This window comes from Ceratosolen solmsi, unplaced genomic scaffold (genome assembly GCF_000503995.2).
Source record: "Ceratosolen solmsi marchali unplaced genomic scaffold, CerSol_1.0 scaffold7, whole genome shotgun sequence".
NCBI classification, from domain to species: domain Eukaryota; kingdom Metazoa; phylum Arthropoda; class Insecta; order Hymenoptera; family Agaonidae; genus Ceratosolen; species Ceratosolen solmsi.
Genome location: NW_011948413.1, coordinates 4,133,370 through 4,148,735, shown reverse-complemented (window position 1 = coordinate 4,148,735; position 15,366 = coordinate 4,133,370). Strand labels below are relative to the sequence as shown.

The following is a 15,366-nucleotide window of genomic DNA, read 5'->3' as shown; positions in this document are numbered from 1 at the left end:
TTAATTTGTGAAAGAGTAATTGAGTGAGGATAAAGCTATGTAAAAGAAAGATTTATGCACAATAAAGATTTTCATTAATTATTAAAATATTCAATGATTGTCATTGATATTTATATTTGATTTTTAAATTTATTTTATTAAAATGGACGACGAGCTTGAAGATAAAATACTATATCAGGTATATTTTTATCAATAATTTATTATCAAGTTTTTAAATATTAATTTTGTAGAAATACGTTTCAGGTTAAGTACATTTTCCCATCGAAGTATATGAAATTGAATTAAATTATACAGAAGAGGCATTATTATTAACATTCTTCAATATTTACGTATTTATTAATTTTAATTTTTCGTTTGATAGAATTAAATTAAATTAAAAAGAATAATTAAAATTGAAAAATAATCAATTAATATTTTTGTATTGGCTATATAATCAATTATTGATAATAAAAGAATTTTTTATGAAAAATAATCTAACTATAAATAATATTATAAAATAAAATTCTCTATTATCTAAATAACAAGTTTGTATAAAAGATTGCTCTATAAATTTATATATGCGTATTCTGTCTGTATTTATCATAGTTTTATCAGCTCATTTATAATTATATTATAATTTAAAATTGGATTTCATAAATGTTACAGTATTAAAAAATTAAAATTGATAAAGCATTTATATTATAATATTTGTTTCATTTTTCAGACATACTTATCTTATATGAAATTAGTATCAAAATTTGCAGTGAATATACCCACTTCAAGTATTAATACACCAATAAGTTATTTTTGGCACTTTGCACGCAGATATTTTATTAAACCTGAAATGTTGCTATTGAGTATAACATTATTCATAATGTTTAACTATCTGCAAACCGTTGAAATATGGCGAACAAAATTATTAGGAAAATTTCAGTATACACTTGAACGAACTATGTCAAAGGTATTATAATATTGTTAAACAATTTTTTAACTCCAATGCTGGAAAAACATTTATATTCTAATTAAGTATTCAATTTATAGTTTCTGGTAAATGATTCTTCTATTGAAAAATCTGGCTGGGAATTAAAACAAGCTACTACAGCAGCATATGCTATTCAAGGTAAAAGACGTCAAATGGAAGATCGTTTTGTAGTAAATAATAATATAAGTAATACAGGTGTTTCATTATTTGCCATATTTGATGGTCATGCTGGCGAGGTATATTTATCAATTTATCATAAAAATTTAAACCGTTAAAGTAATATTATTTTCTAATTAGTAACAATTAGTTTGCAGCAAATTATGCACGCGATAAACTTATACCAAATATTAGTGAGCAAGTAGTTAAATTAAAAAATATAATATCTGGAAATACTTCTGAAATCGTACAAATAAATAAAAATTCAGTAGATAAAAACATAAAAAATCAAGAAAGTTTTAAAATTAGTGCTAATTTAAGCGAAAGAAGAAAATCACTACATAAAACTAGTTTATCAACGGATGATTCTACCAAAAAAAATATTGGTATTACAGATCCTGAATTACTTGATAAACTTGATAGCCTTTCAAAATCTATTACTAGACAGGTAATAAATACTTGAATTAATAATAATTATTGTAAGCATTATATTTAATTATTATATTAGGTAAGACCAAGTCGTACTGACAATGTAGAAAATTCTTCAAAAGTTGATATAGCTACTTATCTAGATGGAAACAAAATTAATTATGGACGATTATTAACTGATCAAGTTCTTGCAACAGATAAACAATTAGTAGATGATGCCAAGAAAAAAATGGATATTGCAGGCAAGAATGTTTTCATTTCTCATTTATTTGCATAAATTTTAATTTTTTTTTTTATCAATACATTTATCTATATCTGTATGTATATTTTACAAAATTACATTTTGTATGTGCATGCAGAATTAACAATATATATACATTTGAAACATTGATTTTGTAACTTATTAATCCACTTTTAATTATATAAAAATGAACGAACCAGATTTCATTTAATTATAAATAGAACTTTATTATTTTAATGTTTTAACAATAAGTTTCTGCTTAAATAATAAATGATGAAACATGAAATTTTGTAATTAAAAAAATTGATAAAAGTATCATTATCTACTTAAATTAATTCTTAATTTAAGATTATTTCAGATTGAAATTAAATATAATTTCGACATCGTAAATTTCTATTCTATGTGTAAATTTAAAAAAATTGTATTCAAATCTTGTGTAAACTGTTTCAATCATCCTATCAGTCTTATTAAAATATTCTAAAAAGTATTAGTGTACCTTTTTTAAATTAATTTTAAAAACACGGTTTTAAGAAAGTCTTAATATTTTATTATCAATTGTAATTATTTTATAGCATTTCACTTGTATTTTTACTAAATAAATTTATACGAATCTAAAAGATTAATTGATTCAAAATCAATATCTCGATTAAATAATAATCTTATATCTTCTGTGCAGAACAATTTTGACAATGGCATCATTATTGTATTTCACATAACGTATAAATTACTCAACGAATTTTTAAAATTTAGATAAAATAATTCTTAAAGTAGATAATTTTTCATTTTATATACAATTAATATTGTGAATAATTGTGAATAATTAATCCATATTTCTTGCAACTTTATCTAACTGCAAATTTGTAGCTTTTTAATGCTAAACAAATTAATTTTGTGGATAAAGAAAATTTTTTTTAATTTAATGGTGATAAACAATTATAATAAAATGTTGTTTGTTTTGGATGAAAAAGTTTGTTGTATTGAGGTATTTTTTCTGAATATTATGCTCATATTAAATCACATTAAACCATAAATTCATACTTAAAGTTCATGTATATTAAACGCAATATAAAATTGACATTAAAAACTATAACTTAAAATGTATTTTATTAAACAAATACAAATTATAATTTCAGAATAGTTATCTGTAATAGATTGTTATATAATTAATTCATCGATTTGTGATTCGACATCAATTTATTAATTTTATAGAATCAATGTAATAACATACATTTTAATTCAACTTTTAAAAAAAATATATGATTTCTAAAAATATTGTATCACAAAATACTGTAGATAAATTATTAAGTAGAGTAATTTCCATTGAAGAATGTCTTCGTAATTTTTCAATAGTAATTAAAAATGAATGTAAATTATTAGTATATAAATAGAATAAATTTTTCGTTTAGGTACAACAGCGTTGATTGCTCTTTTAGAAGGTAATAAATTAATTGTCGCAAATGTAGGAGATTCTAGAGGAGTTATGTGTGATGGGAAAGGTAACGCTATTCCGTTATCGTTTGATCACAAACCACAACAGGTATGGTTTACTTAAAATATTGCAAATAAAAGGGATTTTATAGGAATTATGTGAATAATTATTAATTAGGTTATTAAAAAAAAAAAGTATTATATCAATTACTAATTTTTATATTATAAATAGTTTATTTTAATTTAAGCATACTAATCAAAAGATTGTGGTCTTGATTTATTTTAATAAAATTTAATCATAAATACTATCCTATTAAACATATTTTTTTTTATACAATGAATGTCTTTATTTCATTAAAATATAATTACTTTAAAATTTTTATATTTAATTTTAATTAATAGTTAAATTTCAAGAATTAAATAGTTTATGAAATTCGAAAAAATATTAATAAATAAACAGAACGTTTATTACAAAATGTTTATCAGTCTTAAAATTTTTGTAATAAAATCAAAATATTTCATTTTTAAATATAAAAATAATATAGTTTTGCTTTAAAGACAATTTGAAAAATATACATTTAGATTAGCTTTAAAATATATATTTTTGAAATTGCAACGAAAATAAAAATGTAATTATTGTTGCGTAAATATACTTTATACATTAATTATATTATAGATTTATTAAATTATAGCCAATTGAAATGGTTTGGAAATTATTGTGTCATTTAAATTAAAAATAGTTTTTTATTTCAATAAATGTATTATTAAAAACATTTTTGTTAAATTTTGTTTATTTATTAATATTTTCTTCGTCTATGTAAGTGTCAATTCGATTTAAATGTATATACATATTTTTGAAGTTATGTTAACAATCCTACAATAAATTAATTTCAAATACTTGATTAAATTAATTATGTTTATAAATATAAAACTAATTGTTTTTCATTCGCATATTATAATAATTAAGGTATTAGAGACTTCTGTTAACTTGAGTATTACACATTTATACATATAATATCCATATTTTTTGTCCATATAATATATAATTAACGCTTTAATATTAATTTTTTTTTGTAGCAAAGAGAGAAAAATAGAATATATAAGGCAGGTGGAGTTATTGCTTTTAATGGTGTGTGGAGAGTTGCTGGTATTTTAGCCACATCACGAGCTTTAGGAGATTATCCTCTCAAAGATAAAAAGTTAGTTATAGCAGAACCAGATATCTTAACATTTGATCTTAATGATCACAAACCAATGTTTATTATATTAGCAACTGATGGTTTGTGGGATACTTTTTCAAATGAAGAAGCTGTAGCTTTTATAAAAGAACGTATTGATGAACCACATTTTGGAGCTAAAAGTATTACACTTCAAAGTTACTACAAGTACGTAATTAAAAACTATAATTCTTTTAAATTCATATTAAATATACGGAATTTTACTTTGATTTTTCACAGAGGATCTTTAGATAATATTACAGTGATTGTAATTAAGTTCAAAAATCGTGAATGTAATACAAACATAAATGAAACATCAATATGATTAGTAAATTTTTTGTTTTTTTAAGTATTCTAGTCAGATGTTATCAATTGCTTATGTATATTACAGGGATTTGTAATTGATGAACACATATTTCATTATGTAATTATATATTTTCATAAATAAAAAGATATTATTAACTAATACATGTATTTTTAATAAAAAATAAAATATAAAATATTTAGTTGTAAAACTATAATGTGAACAAGTTTGTATTGTTGGTAATTTTACATTTATTATAATACAAAATCACAATTACAAAATAAAGGCATTAAAGCACTTTATTTTTAATAAACTAAAATGCAAAGTATACAAATTTATATTCGTAATTATATTTTAATATGTACAATTATATTTATTTTAACAAATATTATATAAGCAATAATTTTATCTTTACTGGTTAAAAAAACATAATAAACACATGGTTATTTAAAATGTTATTGTTTATAAAATTGAATGAAGGGTCTGCTTTTTTTTTTTTATTGTACGAATTAGTAATTTCATTAAATTTATTCAATTAGATGTAATGTAATTAGGCAGTTCATGTTTTATCCATATTTTTTTTATATAAAGAAAATATTTAATAGAAATATATAAATAGAAGAATAGAAATATGTACAGAGTATTGATTGAATAAAAATTAATTATTTTTCCTAGCTATGGATAGTTTTAAATTATAATAATAAAGTGAGAAATGTATATCAATGCATAATTTCAAATATGTTTTATGAAAATTACAATTTTCAAACAATATAATTAGAATTACCTAAATTGTTTAAACATATAATTATGCTGCATATAATAGAATTTTATTCTTTTCTTCTATTCAGATTTATTTTCAAGCTCACCAAATTATCACTCAATTAAGTAAATTTAGAATGTGATGAAAAACTGAATTGTGTAGTCACTTTAGTGTTGAATTGTAAAAATTTTTGTGTATATAAAACTGTTGATTGTCAACCAAGTAATTCAAAACCTTCATCAGATGGGTGTCCTAAAACTGAAGATAAAAAATAAAATTAATAAATTTACGGTGATTTATATATTGAAATGTATGAATAAATACAATAAAATAATTAGAAATAAATATAAAATGTTAAATAAACTATAAATTACAATTAATTTTTAATAATTTATTTCTGCTATTTTCTGTCTCCATTTTGAAGTCAGTATGTACAGATACAAAAATTGATCCAATAAAGAAATTAAAACTGATGCGATTAATTTCAATATTATTTTTATACATATAACTATTCAAAAATTATATATTGTATATAATAATTAATTTTTCGGTCTAATTTAGAAAACTTTTTGTATATACATAGAAAAAATAAAATGGAATAAATTCTCAAGATTATTTATAAATATTTTAGAGTTCAGTTTTATTACGATCCTGTTAAGTAACTTGAAACCAATAAGTTAATAAAATCTATCAATTTACGAACAATCAATTTAATTACAACTTTTATATAATTATATAAAAATTTATTTAATTTGAATTTTATCTAAAATTGAAATATTCAACGTAAATCCCTGCCTATTATTAAATAAATGATGATAATTCATTTATTATGCATAACCATTTTATATTTTTGGAAGTTGTAAGTACGCGTTAGCAATAAGTCTAAAAATATATTTATATAATAAATAAAAGCAGTAAAATATATTAGCTATTTTTAAAAAATTTTTTATCTTACACATAGATGCGGTAGCTCCCAATGCTTCAGCTGCAACATCTTCAGCTGGTGACCAGTTTGCTGGTTTTTCTGAACATAATTCAAATAGAGGCTGTTTCTCATTGATAATCAGTTCTTCTTGCATTAGCCTACATAAAGATCTGAATTGTTTTTCATTGGCACAAAAAAAACACTGCAATTAACGTATTACATTTTTTGATCATTATGATTTTATTAAATTCAAAGATATTTTAAAATCAATAAAATTAAAAAAATAAATAAATATTTACTAACAAGAGCAACGGAAGGATCCATTTCTATTATTGGTATGCGACTAGCAATTTTACAATGATAAGTTGCATCTACTTCCACTTCGCTTTCATCAGATTTGTTATCAACGCTACCAGAACGCTGAGTTGTATGAGGATCTAAAAAAATTACTTCCTCACCTAGTAAAAAATAAATAGTTCTTATAAAATTTCCATTTAGTAATTATAATTTTATTTCTTTTATTGACTAACCAACATATCCTATAAAATATAGAGCATGACTTGGTTTTCCTCCAATCAGTCCCAATGACTGAGGAAATTGAAACGAAGTCTGCAATAGAAAAATTTAATATTTACATGATATATATTTAAAAAATAAATAAGGCATAGACTTATACTTTGAGTCCATTAACATATATAGGATTGATTTCACTTAATCCCAATCTAAGTGGTATCAGTAGTAGTAGTGGCTTCCACTGACTAGGTGCTTTTAAAGGTTTTTCTCCATCCACTTCTGCTGTTGTTGCTCCCTCCACTCGACATTGCCTCACTACGATTTATAAAAGTACTATATTTTACTGCAGATAGTGGTATGATTAAATATTAAAATAATGGAATATATTTTATACTCACAAACGTCATTTATAACTAACGCATTATCTAAAGCAACATGAATTGTAATAGAGCTCCAATCATCATAAACAACTAATTTCCTAATAAAAAGAAAACAATTTTGATTAAGTATCGATATTCATTATTAATAATTAAACATAATAATTTCTGTTTGCACATAAATAAATTGAAACATGTAAGAAAAAAGTGTTTAAAAAAGATTGTATGAAATAAATTAGTTAATAAATGTTTATATATTTTGATATTAAGATGCCTACTTTAATACTTGAGCAACGGTATTAGGACCAAACCACTGTCCAACATCTTTTCCTTCAGATGCTCCCATTAATGCTATTTGATGAATCGAATATGGGGCAGCTCTTCTATCTTCAAATCGTTTCAAAATATTTAAGTAAGTGCCGCTTCTAGTTTCCGGTGTCCATCTCCAATCTCTACCTGTTTATAAATTTATGTGTGTATATTAACAATAATAAGATTATTTTAAAAATTAGAAGAAAAAAAATTAATTTTAACATAATGCCATACCTAAATGTAAAGATATTAAAGCTTGACCTAATACCATTTGACCACATCTTAACATACATCCCCAACCTTTATCAGATGTAAATGTAGAGCCAAACCCACCAATAGGAACGAATCCTTTTCGATAAGTAAACCAAAGCCTAGACCTAATATCCCTACGGATAGCTTCTATATCTGAAAATATAAATGATATTGAAATAATCAATGATATTGAAATTTCATTAATTAAGAATTATAAAATAATTTTTAATTCTAAAAAATCTAAAATACATAATTGTAATTTTTACATATAAACAACAAATTGTAAAACTCATTGCGGATCGAACAATATTAATTACTTAGAAATTCTAAATTTTTTATTAAATTGATTGATAATTGAAAACAGTTAATAAGAAGGTAAGGAAATATTACCTTTTTTAGCATTATATTTTATACCCAATATCCATACACAATTTTCTGTCAGTGGTATATCATCGGGCTCATCGGATGAATTTTGTGTAAACAAATGATCCATTATAGTAATCCTGGTATATAATTCTGGTAGGCTTATCAACGTTTCATGTGGAATGAATACGCCCGAACACTATAAATATAAAAAGTTAAATAAGAAAGATTCAAGAAGATAAAAGAATTAAATTCTTATTCTTATAACCCATTGAAGTTTAATATAAATTTAATAACAATTTCAATAGGTTATGAAATCATGACACATCAAAACAATTAAATACTTACCTTGAACAAGTTTGAAAACATTGGACAAAGCACTGTTAACTTGAATTATAAAATATCGATAAAATCATTACTTAGTTACTAATTTAATTAATTGAATTTCTCCATAATCTTGGAGATCCGATACAAATGTCAACACATTTTCATCCAAATTATATTGCTTGATCTATAAATACAAGCAGAAGATCATCTCATTCCCTCGGCTGATGAACAATTGCTAATTAAATATCAACCCGTGATAGTAATTAGTTTTCAGTGTTTGTTATTTTTAAATATCTCCAAACGGTTCACCAGATTTAATTAAAATTTTAAACAAAAATTATAAATATTTGTTCCTAAAATTTTTAATTTTTTGTGTTAGGTTTTTCAGAAATTCAATTCAATAAAATTATTTCGAAGAAATACGTCTTGCCAATTCTTGCGTATGCAATCTAATTATGTTACCTAGTTATACGCCACTTAATAATGCATTTCCCATATTTATCGACTTCCTTCTTATTATTCATTAAATATTATAAATAAATTTTCTATAATAATTTTTCTTTTAATAAACATTTAATATGCTATTATTGTTGATGATTCGATATTATTAATAGTTAATTTTAACTCCAGTGTTTTTGTCTTCTACTCTTCGTCTGTTCAATCCCAATCCCTACCCCGCTATATTACAGAATACAAAACCAAAGATCTAGAGACTTTAGAATACTGAACTATACCACTAAAGAGATCAAAACAGGCCATAAACTAATGCACAATTCAGGTAGATGCGAGTTACAATAAAATTACAATATTGCACTCTACTTAAAATAAATTCCATCGACTTTCATATTCTAATTTCTTATATTTTCATATTTCAAATTAATGATAATTTATTTACACAAAATCAATTGTTTTCATTTAAAAACATTTTATCCGGCTTTTACATTACAAAAATTACTTTTATTTTTTAAACATCAATATTTCTTGACAAATATAATTTCTTTACTACTCTGTGATCATTTTAATATTGCAAATTGATTAGCACGGTCGTAGAAAATAATATATTTTTCTTTAATGAACTGCGAAAGGTTATATTATTCCTTCAGTTTGAGCGGGATAATTTAAATAATAAGTTTCTGAATTTTAATTATAAATTGCATTAACGAACAGTAACTTAGAAAATCTTAATTATTAAAATTTTAATTAAAATATCAATAATATCTAAAATAATAATTATTTTGTACACGTGATGCAATTGTTTCAAAATTTATAATTTATTATTATTTTTTTATGTTGCTGATAGGTGTGTCATAATAATAGAAAGAGGAAATTACAATTATAAGTTAATACAAATATACAGATAACTAAATCTAGAGATTATCTTTGAGATAGCTAAAGAAGCTGTAAAGCAGTTTTTAATAGCAAAAAGAAGCGCTAGAATTGGTGATTATTTGCTTGAATTTTTAATGAAAAATTAAAGATTATTACATGCAGTATAATAAGTAAAAACTATCAAAGGATAGCAAGTTAACTCATAGAATTCGGTATTCATAAAATGCTTGCACTGTTTTTCAAGTGATTTTATTCTTTTTTTCGATTATTATTGTTATTCAAATTATTATTCAAATTATTTTATTCAAGATTACATGGAATCTGATAACTCAATCGTAAAACTAAATTCTTAGTTATTTTACAAAGTTAATATTAAGATTTCTTTTTTTTTTTTTTTATTTTTTTTTTTTTTTTTTTTTTTTTTTTTTTTCTTTTTTATTAACGAGTTTGGCATTAACAAACTTTCAAACTTATAAATTACTTTTAAAATCATAAGTATTTTAAGAAATTATATACAAAGAAAGTGAATACAATCAATATCAATTGCATCAATACTTTCATTAAGTATTTTAAAGTAATTTTTGTGAATTAAATGAGTGAATAATGAACAATAAAATGAGGTATATACATATGGAGGATTAATTTTATTTTGAAATATCAGCCAGAACTAAAGCTATTGCTTACAGCTATCCCTTAAAAAATTAAAATCAAATTAAATAAAAAAAACCTCTAGTTTTACTATATTCTATGTTAAATTAAAATACTATTTAATTTTATCTATTAATAATGAGGATTGTTATTTAACAGATTATATAAATAGATTAATAAATTATTCAGAATATGTGAGAGATAAAAAAGAAAAAGCTTCGTATTAGGGTTTACCTTTGAATATAAGAACTGTAACCTAAGGAAAAAGGTCAATCACACTGCTTTAAGACACGCCTACTTATACATTATTTTTCTAAAGTACTTATGTCTTATATACTTTGCCTTGTTATTATTATATATATAAAAAAAAAATGTTAATCGACTTAAAATATTTATTTTTGATACAATATCAAACAGAAGTAGCGTGACGTAATAATTAAAGCGAATCTTATTTTATAACATTAAAAGACACATAATGTTAATATAAATACTTTCTTCTTGTAAAGCATATTATATTATAAATGAATTTTTTTACTATGAAAATTTCATCAATGAGATAATATGAAATCCAAAAGAATTTTTCACCTAATGTACTAATATAAATACAAATTATATTTTTAAAATATTTTTTAAAAATGAACACAACATTGATAATTGTAATTTAAAAATAATATAATTTACTAAATATTAATAACTATTTATCTTAATATAAAAGTTGAATAAAAAAAAAAAAAACTGTTTGCGAATTCTTTATTAATTTTAGAAATTTTAACGTTTAAATTTTTATACTTTATGTTTATTTATAAAATATTTTTCATGAACAAAATACATCTATAGATAAATTCTTATAAATCATATAAATTTCTTTGTTACAATTCTTATAATTTCCAATATTATTAAATATTATTATTATGATAACAAAAAATCAATTAATGTAATTTCAATATATACATCATAAAATATTCGTTTTAATAAAATATATTGAAAGTCTCTATAATTTTTGGCATTATAATTAGTATAATTTTTCGAAAACATAATCATTAGTTTATAATTTTTTTAACATTTCTAAAATTAATTTCATTATAAAAATGATAGTATTAAAATTTTTTTTATATTATCTCACTAAATACTCATAAATTTGAACGCCTAAATAATGAAAATTTAAAAAGTTTTGATGAAATCAAAAACGTATGTATTGTCAAAGTATAATTTTTTTATTTTATTTTTATTTTATTTGTACTCGTTTTTCATGAAAAGTAATTTACATTTATTTCACTTTTTTAAGGCTTAATTACAAATTTCTTATTTACAAAATGGCGATGCATTTATTATTAATAATTATTTTTTTTTTTTGTAATAAATGCAACGTGTAGTGAAAAAAAGACAATTAACATTATATTATAGCAAAGATTATGTAGTTGACATCAATGAAAAAAGTAAAAGGAGTGAACTACAAGTTGGAAAAAGAAAGAGAAAATAGAGAAAAAGAGAGATTGAGTTGAGGTATGCAAACTCAGAATGCATACGAGTCATAAAACGGATATTGCTACCATATGCTTTACGTTTACGTTTACGATTGCAAAATTACTCATTTTTTTATATTTTTTAATACGAAGCTCTAGCGACAATCAAGGTAAAAATAAACTTTAAAATAAAAAATTTTTTATCGATTATGTTTAAACTTTTATGCAAAATATTATTATAGTTGATATTATGTAACCCAAGAGAAATCAATAGATTCAATGAACATTTAATTAGAAAATTATTGTATTAAGCAAGTAATTGCAATGAGTTAAACAATTGGTGTCTATTTAATCAAATTTTTATTTAACATACTGTATCTTATAAAAAATTATATTAATAGAAAAATATGTAATCAATGATATTAGAATATATGAATTTTATCTTATTAATTACTTTTTCAAGTACAATTACTTTTTTAAAAACAGATTAAGAAAAATTAAATTAATTTATTTTTAATGTTGTATAATTTTATGTTTGATTAAATTAATAATTCAATCAACTTTTAAAATAAGAAAATTTCTTTTAAATATTTTGTTTATTGCAAATAAAAAAATTAAAGATTCTTTTAAAGCAAATTGAATTATTTATTTTTAAATAGGCATTACAAATAATGATTAAATTAATAAAATATCTATACAATTACGTATTGTTAATGTGAGGGTATTTTGTTAACAAAATTCTCTATGTGTATAATGGAAAAATTTTTTTGTTTAAAGTGAAATGATAAAAATGGATATATTGAGTAGTATATCATATTGTAGATATAGATATACTGTTATATGAATTTAAAAAATTTTTAATCAATAAAAGTTCGTTTTCCATTAATACGTGGCAGTGATTGTCTATGCTTAAACGATATTGCACTATGACATTGTTTTTGTATTTTATTGTGCACGATTTTTTAAAATATTGCAGGATTAGATCATCACATTTGACAATGGTAAATACCATGACTAATAAATATTAATAATACTTAAAAATTTTATTTTATTTCAAATATAGATCGAATGTGCTTATAATGTTCAAATGAATAAGTATCACTTATCAAAAAATATAATAAATGATTCTAGTTATATATTACTTCTCTCTTAATTAAATATGTTTAATACAATTACAAATAATAGATTGATGTAGATTTGGTTTTCAACATTAATATCTAATTACATTGTATTAAAAATAAATATCACATAGGTATTGTAAAAAAAAAAAATAATAAAAATTCTATCATATAAAATTATTTAATAAAATTCTATCATATAAGTTTAAAAAATAATAATAGTTTAGAAAGTATATACATTTTTTATCGATTGCTTAATATTACATAAAACATTTACTAAAAATAATTCTTTGTTAAAATTTATCAATATTTAGATGATATAAACGTTTTCAATTTTCTTTTGATATTTATTTTATGTTTCAATATAATTTTATATTTTATAATTTATTATATAGTTAAGGTTTTATTAATTTTTTATTATTTATATTTATAAGATACCATTTAAATTTTGTTTAATTATTTAATAATGCATATAATATAGATGAGCGTATAATGATTTGATGAGTTTAATGATTTTTCCAATACAAGTGAATATAGTATAAAAAAAAAATGATATTATACGTACGAATACGTTATGATGAGTTTACAAGCTTTTTACAAATGTTTTTGATTTTATTTATAAATTTAAATGATAAAATGTGTATTATATAGAATAATATTAGAAACTATTATATAAAACAATTAAAATAATCATTGTATTCTAAAATATAAACAAACAGACAAACTTCAAATAGATATAAAGTTTTATTATTTCTATTTGTATTTTAAAATGACAAATATTTTATATGCTATGAAGCTGTAAACAACATGCGATGTATTGAAGCTTAAATTTTATAAATTATATATAATCCTAAATTGTTATTTATGCATTATACCATACTTTTGTTATTATACCAAGCTTTTGTAACTTAATTTGCATTGAAATCTGTTTATTTATTCGTATCATAGCATCTATTATTATTAATAATTGTACTGTGTTTGAGATTATGCATTTTTCAGATATCTTGGGGAGTTATTTATATTATTATTAAAATTATGTATTACAAAATGTTGCAGTTGAATTTTTATTTAAAAAAATTTATTATAATTTCCTTCTCCTGCAATTTGAAAGGTTTTGATTAAATATATAAGTAAAATTTTCTTAGTTAAATAATTAACTAAGTCTCTGTTAACTGTTAAGACAGTTTAACTTTAAAATTTTTATATATCTGGCTAAAGATAATAAAGATTTTAGTGTGTAACAATATTATATTAGTAAGCACAAACACAAAAAAAGAATTTATAGAAAAAAACTAATTAGCAGTATATTTTAGATATTTTCAATTATTACTTACACATATATTGTGCAAATGAAATTAAATGATTGTATAATAATTATTTACTATAGAAAAGTTAAAAAATAGTGTAGTATAATAATTGAAAAAGACCAAAAAAGTATTCATTTGCTAGAACGACGGTGAATACTTAAGATTACTTGTTATGTCATTTATTATTCGAGTTCAGTTTTTAAAAAGTTTTTAAAAAAATATTTAAAATATTAATTTAAAAATAATAATAATAAGCTTTTTAATTAATTTATTAAGTATACTGATTTAATGAATAAACATGTAGATTAAACATAATTTCAAATATTTTAAATGTAATAATTTTATACGCGAGTAAAATTATTCATCGTTTTATCGAAGCTACAAAAGGCAGATAAAATTTTTCTTTCCTAATTATATTTATTTCTTTGTTAAAGTTAATTTTGACAATGTAATGTTTTTAAAAATGAGACAATAAACTTTTTTTTTTATAAATTAACGGAATGACATTGATTTGTATAACAATGTAACTGTATATACTTAATTATCTACAGTTACCGATAATCTATTATATATTTGAACTAAACACTAAAGAATTTAATTATTTTTAAATTTTATAAATAAGGATTTTTATTAATTTTTCACAATATAACGTTTATTAATACAATTAAATGAATGTTCGAGTATATTAAAGAATTTATTATTGTATTGATTCGAAAGATCCTATTTCTTACATACAAATAGATTTGTCATGTCACTATCTTTGCTTAACTGTAATCTTTGCAATAAAATTACATACACCGTATAAAATTCAAAGTAGAAAATCATAAGCTAATAATTGTAACGTACGTATATAAATCAATATATTCGTTTCTAAACATAAAGTTTCAACATACGTTGAATTATGCATAATAGAATTGTATTCATTTTATACTCATC

The 15,366-nt window shown here is 21.3% G+C and overlaps 2 protein-coding genes across 2 annotated transcripts; one reads left to right on the top strand and one right to left on the bottom strand.

Annotated features, from left to right (window-relative positions):
- Positions 1 to 142: 142 nt before the first annotated feature.
- Positions 143 to 4,837, top strand: LOC105367311 (protein phosphatase 1L). The gene is made up of 8 exons (XM_011505970.1): positions 143 to 178; positions 704 to 940; positions 1,021 to 1,197; positions 1,269 to 1,565; positions 1,626 to 1,788; positions 3,194 to 3,324; positions 4,293 to 4,600; positions 4,673 to 4,837. The coding sequence occupies exons 1-8, from the start codon at positions 143 to 145 to the stop codon at positions 4,755 to 4,757; spliced, it is 1,434 nt and encodes a 477-aa protein (XP_011504272.1). The 3' UTR covers positions 4,758 to 4,837.
- Atg4a (Autophagy-related 4a) lies at positions 4,290 to 8,899 on the bottom strand. Its single transcript, XM_011505971.1, has 11 exons — positions 8,587 to 8,899; positions 8,266 to 8,437; positions 7,858 to 8,028; positions 7,590 to 7,767; positions 7,333 to 7,412; positions 7,098 to 7,249; positions 6,952 to 7,030; positions 6,725 to 6,879; positions 6,452 to 6,623; positions 5,603 to 5,754; positions 4,290 to 4,400 (listed from the first exon to the last, which is right to left on the bottom strand). The coding sequence occupies exons 1-10, from the start codon at positions 8,605 to 8,607 to the stop codon at positions 5,711 to 5,713; spliced, it is 1,224 nt and encodes a 407-aa protein (XP_011504273.1). The 5' UTR covers positions 8,608 to 8,899; the 3' UTR covers positions 4,290 to 4,400; positions 5,603 to 5,710.
- Positions 8,900 to 15,366: the final 6,467 nt, after the last annotated feature.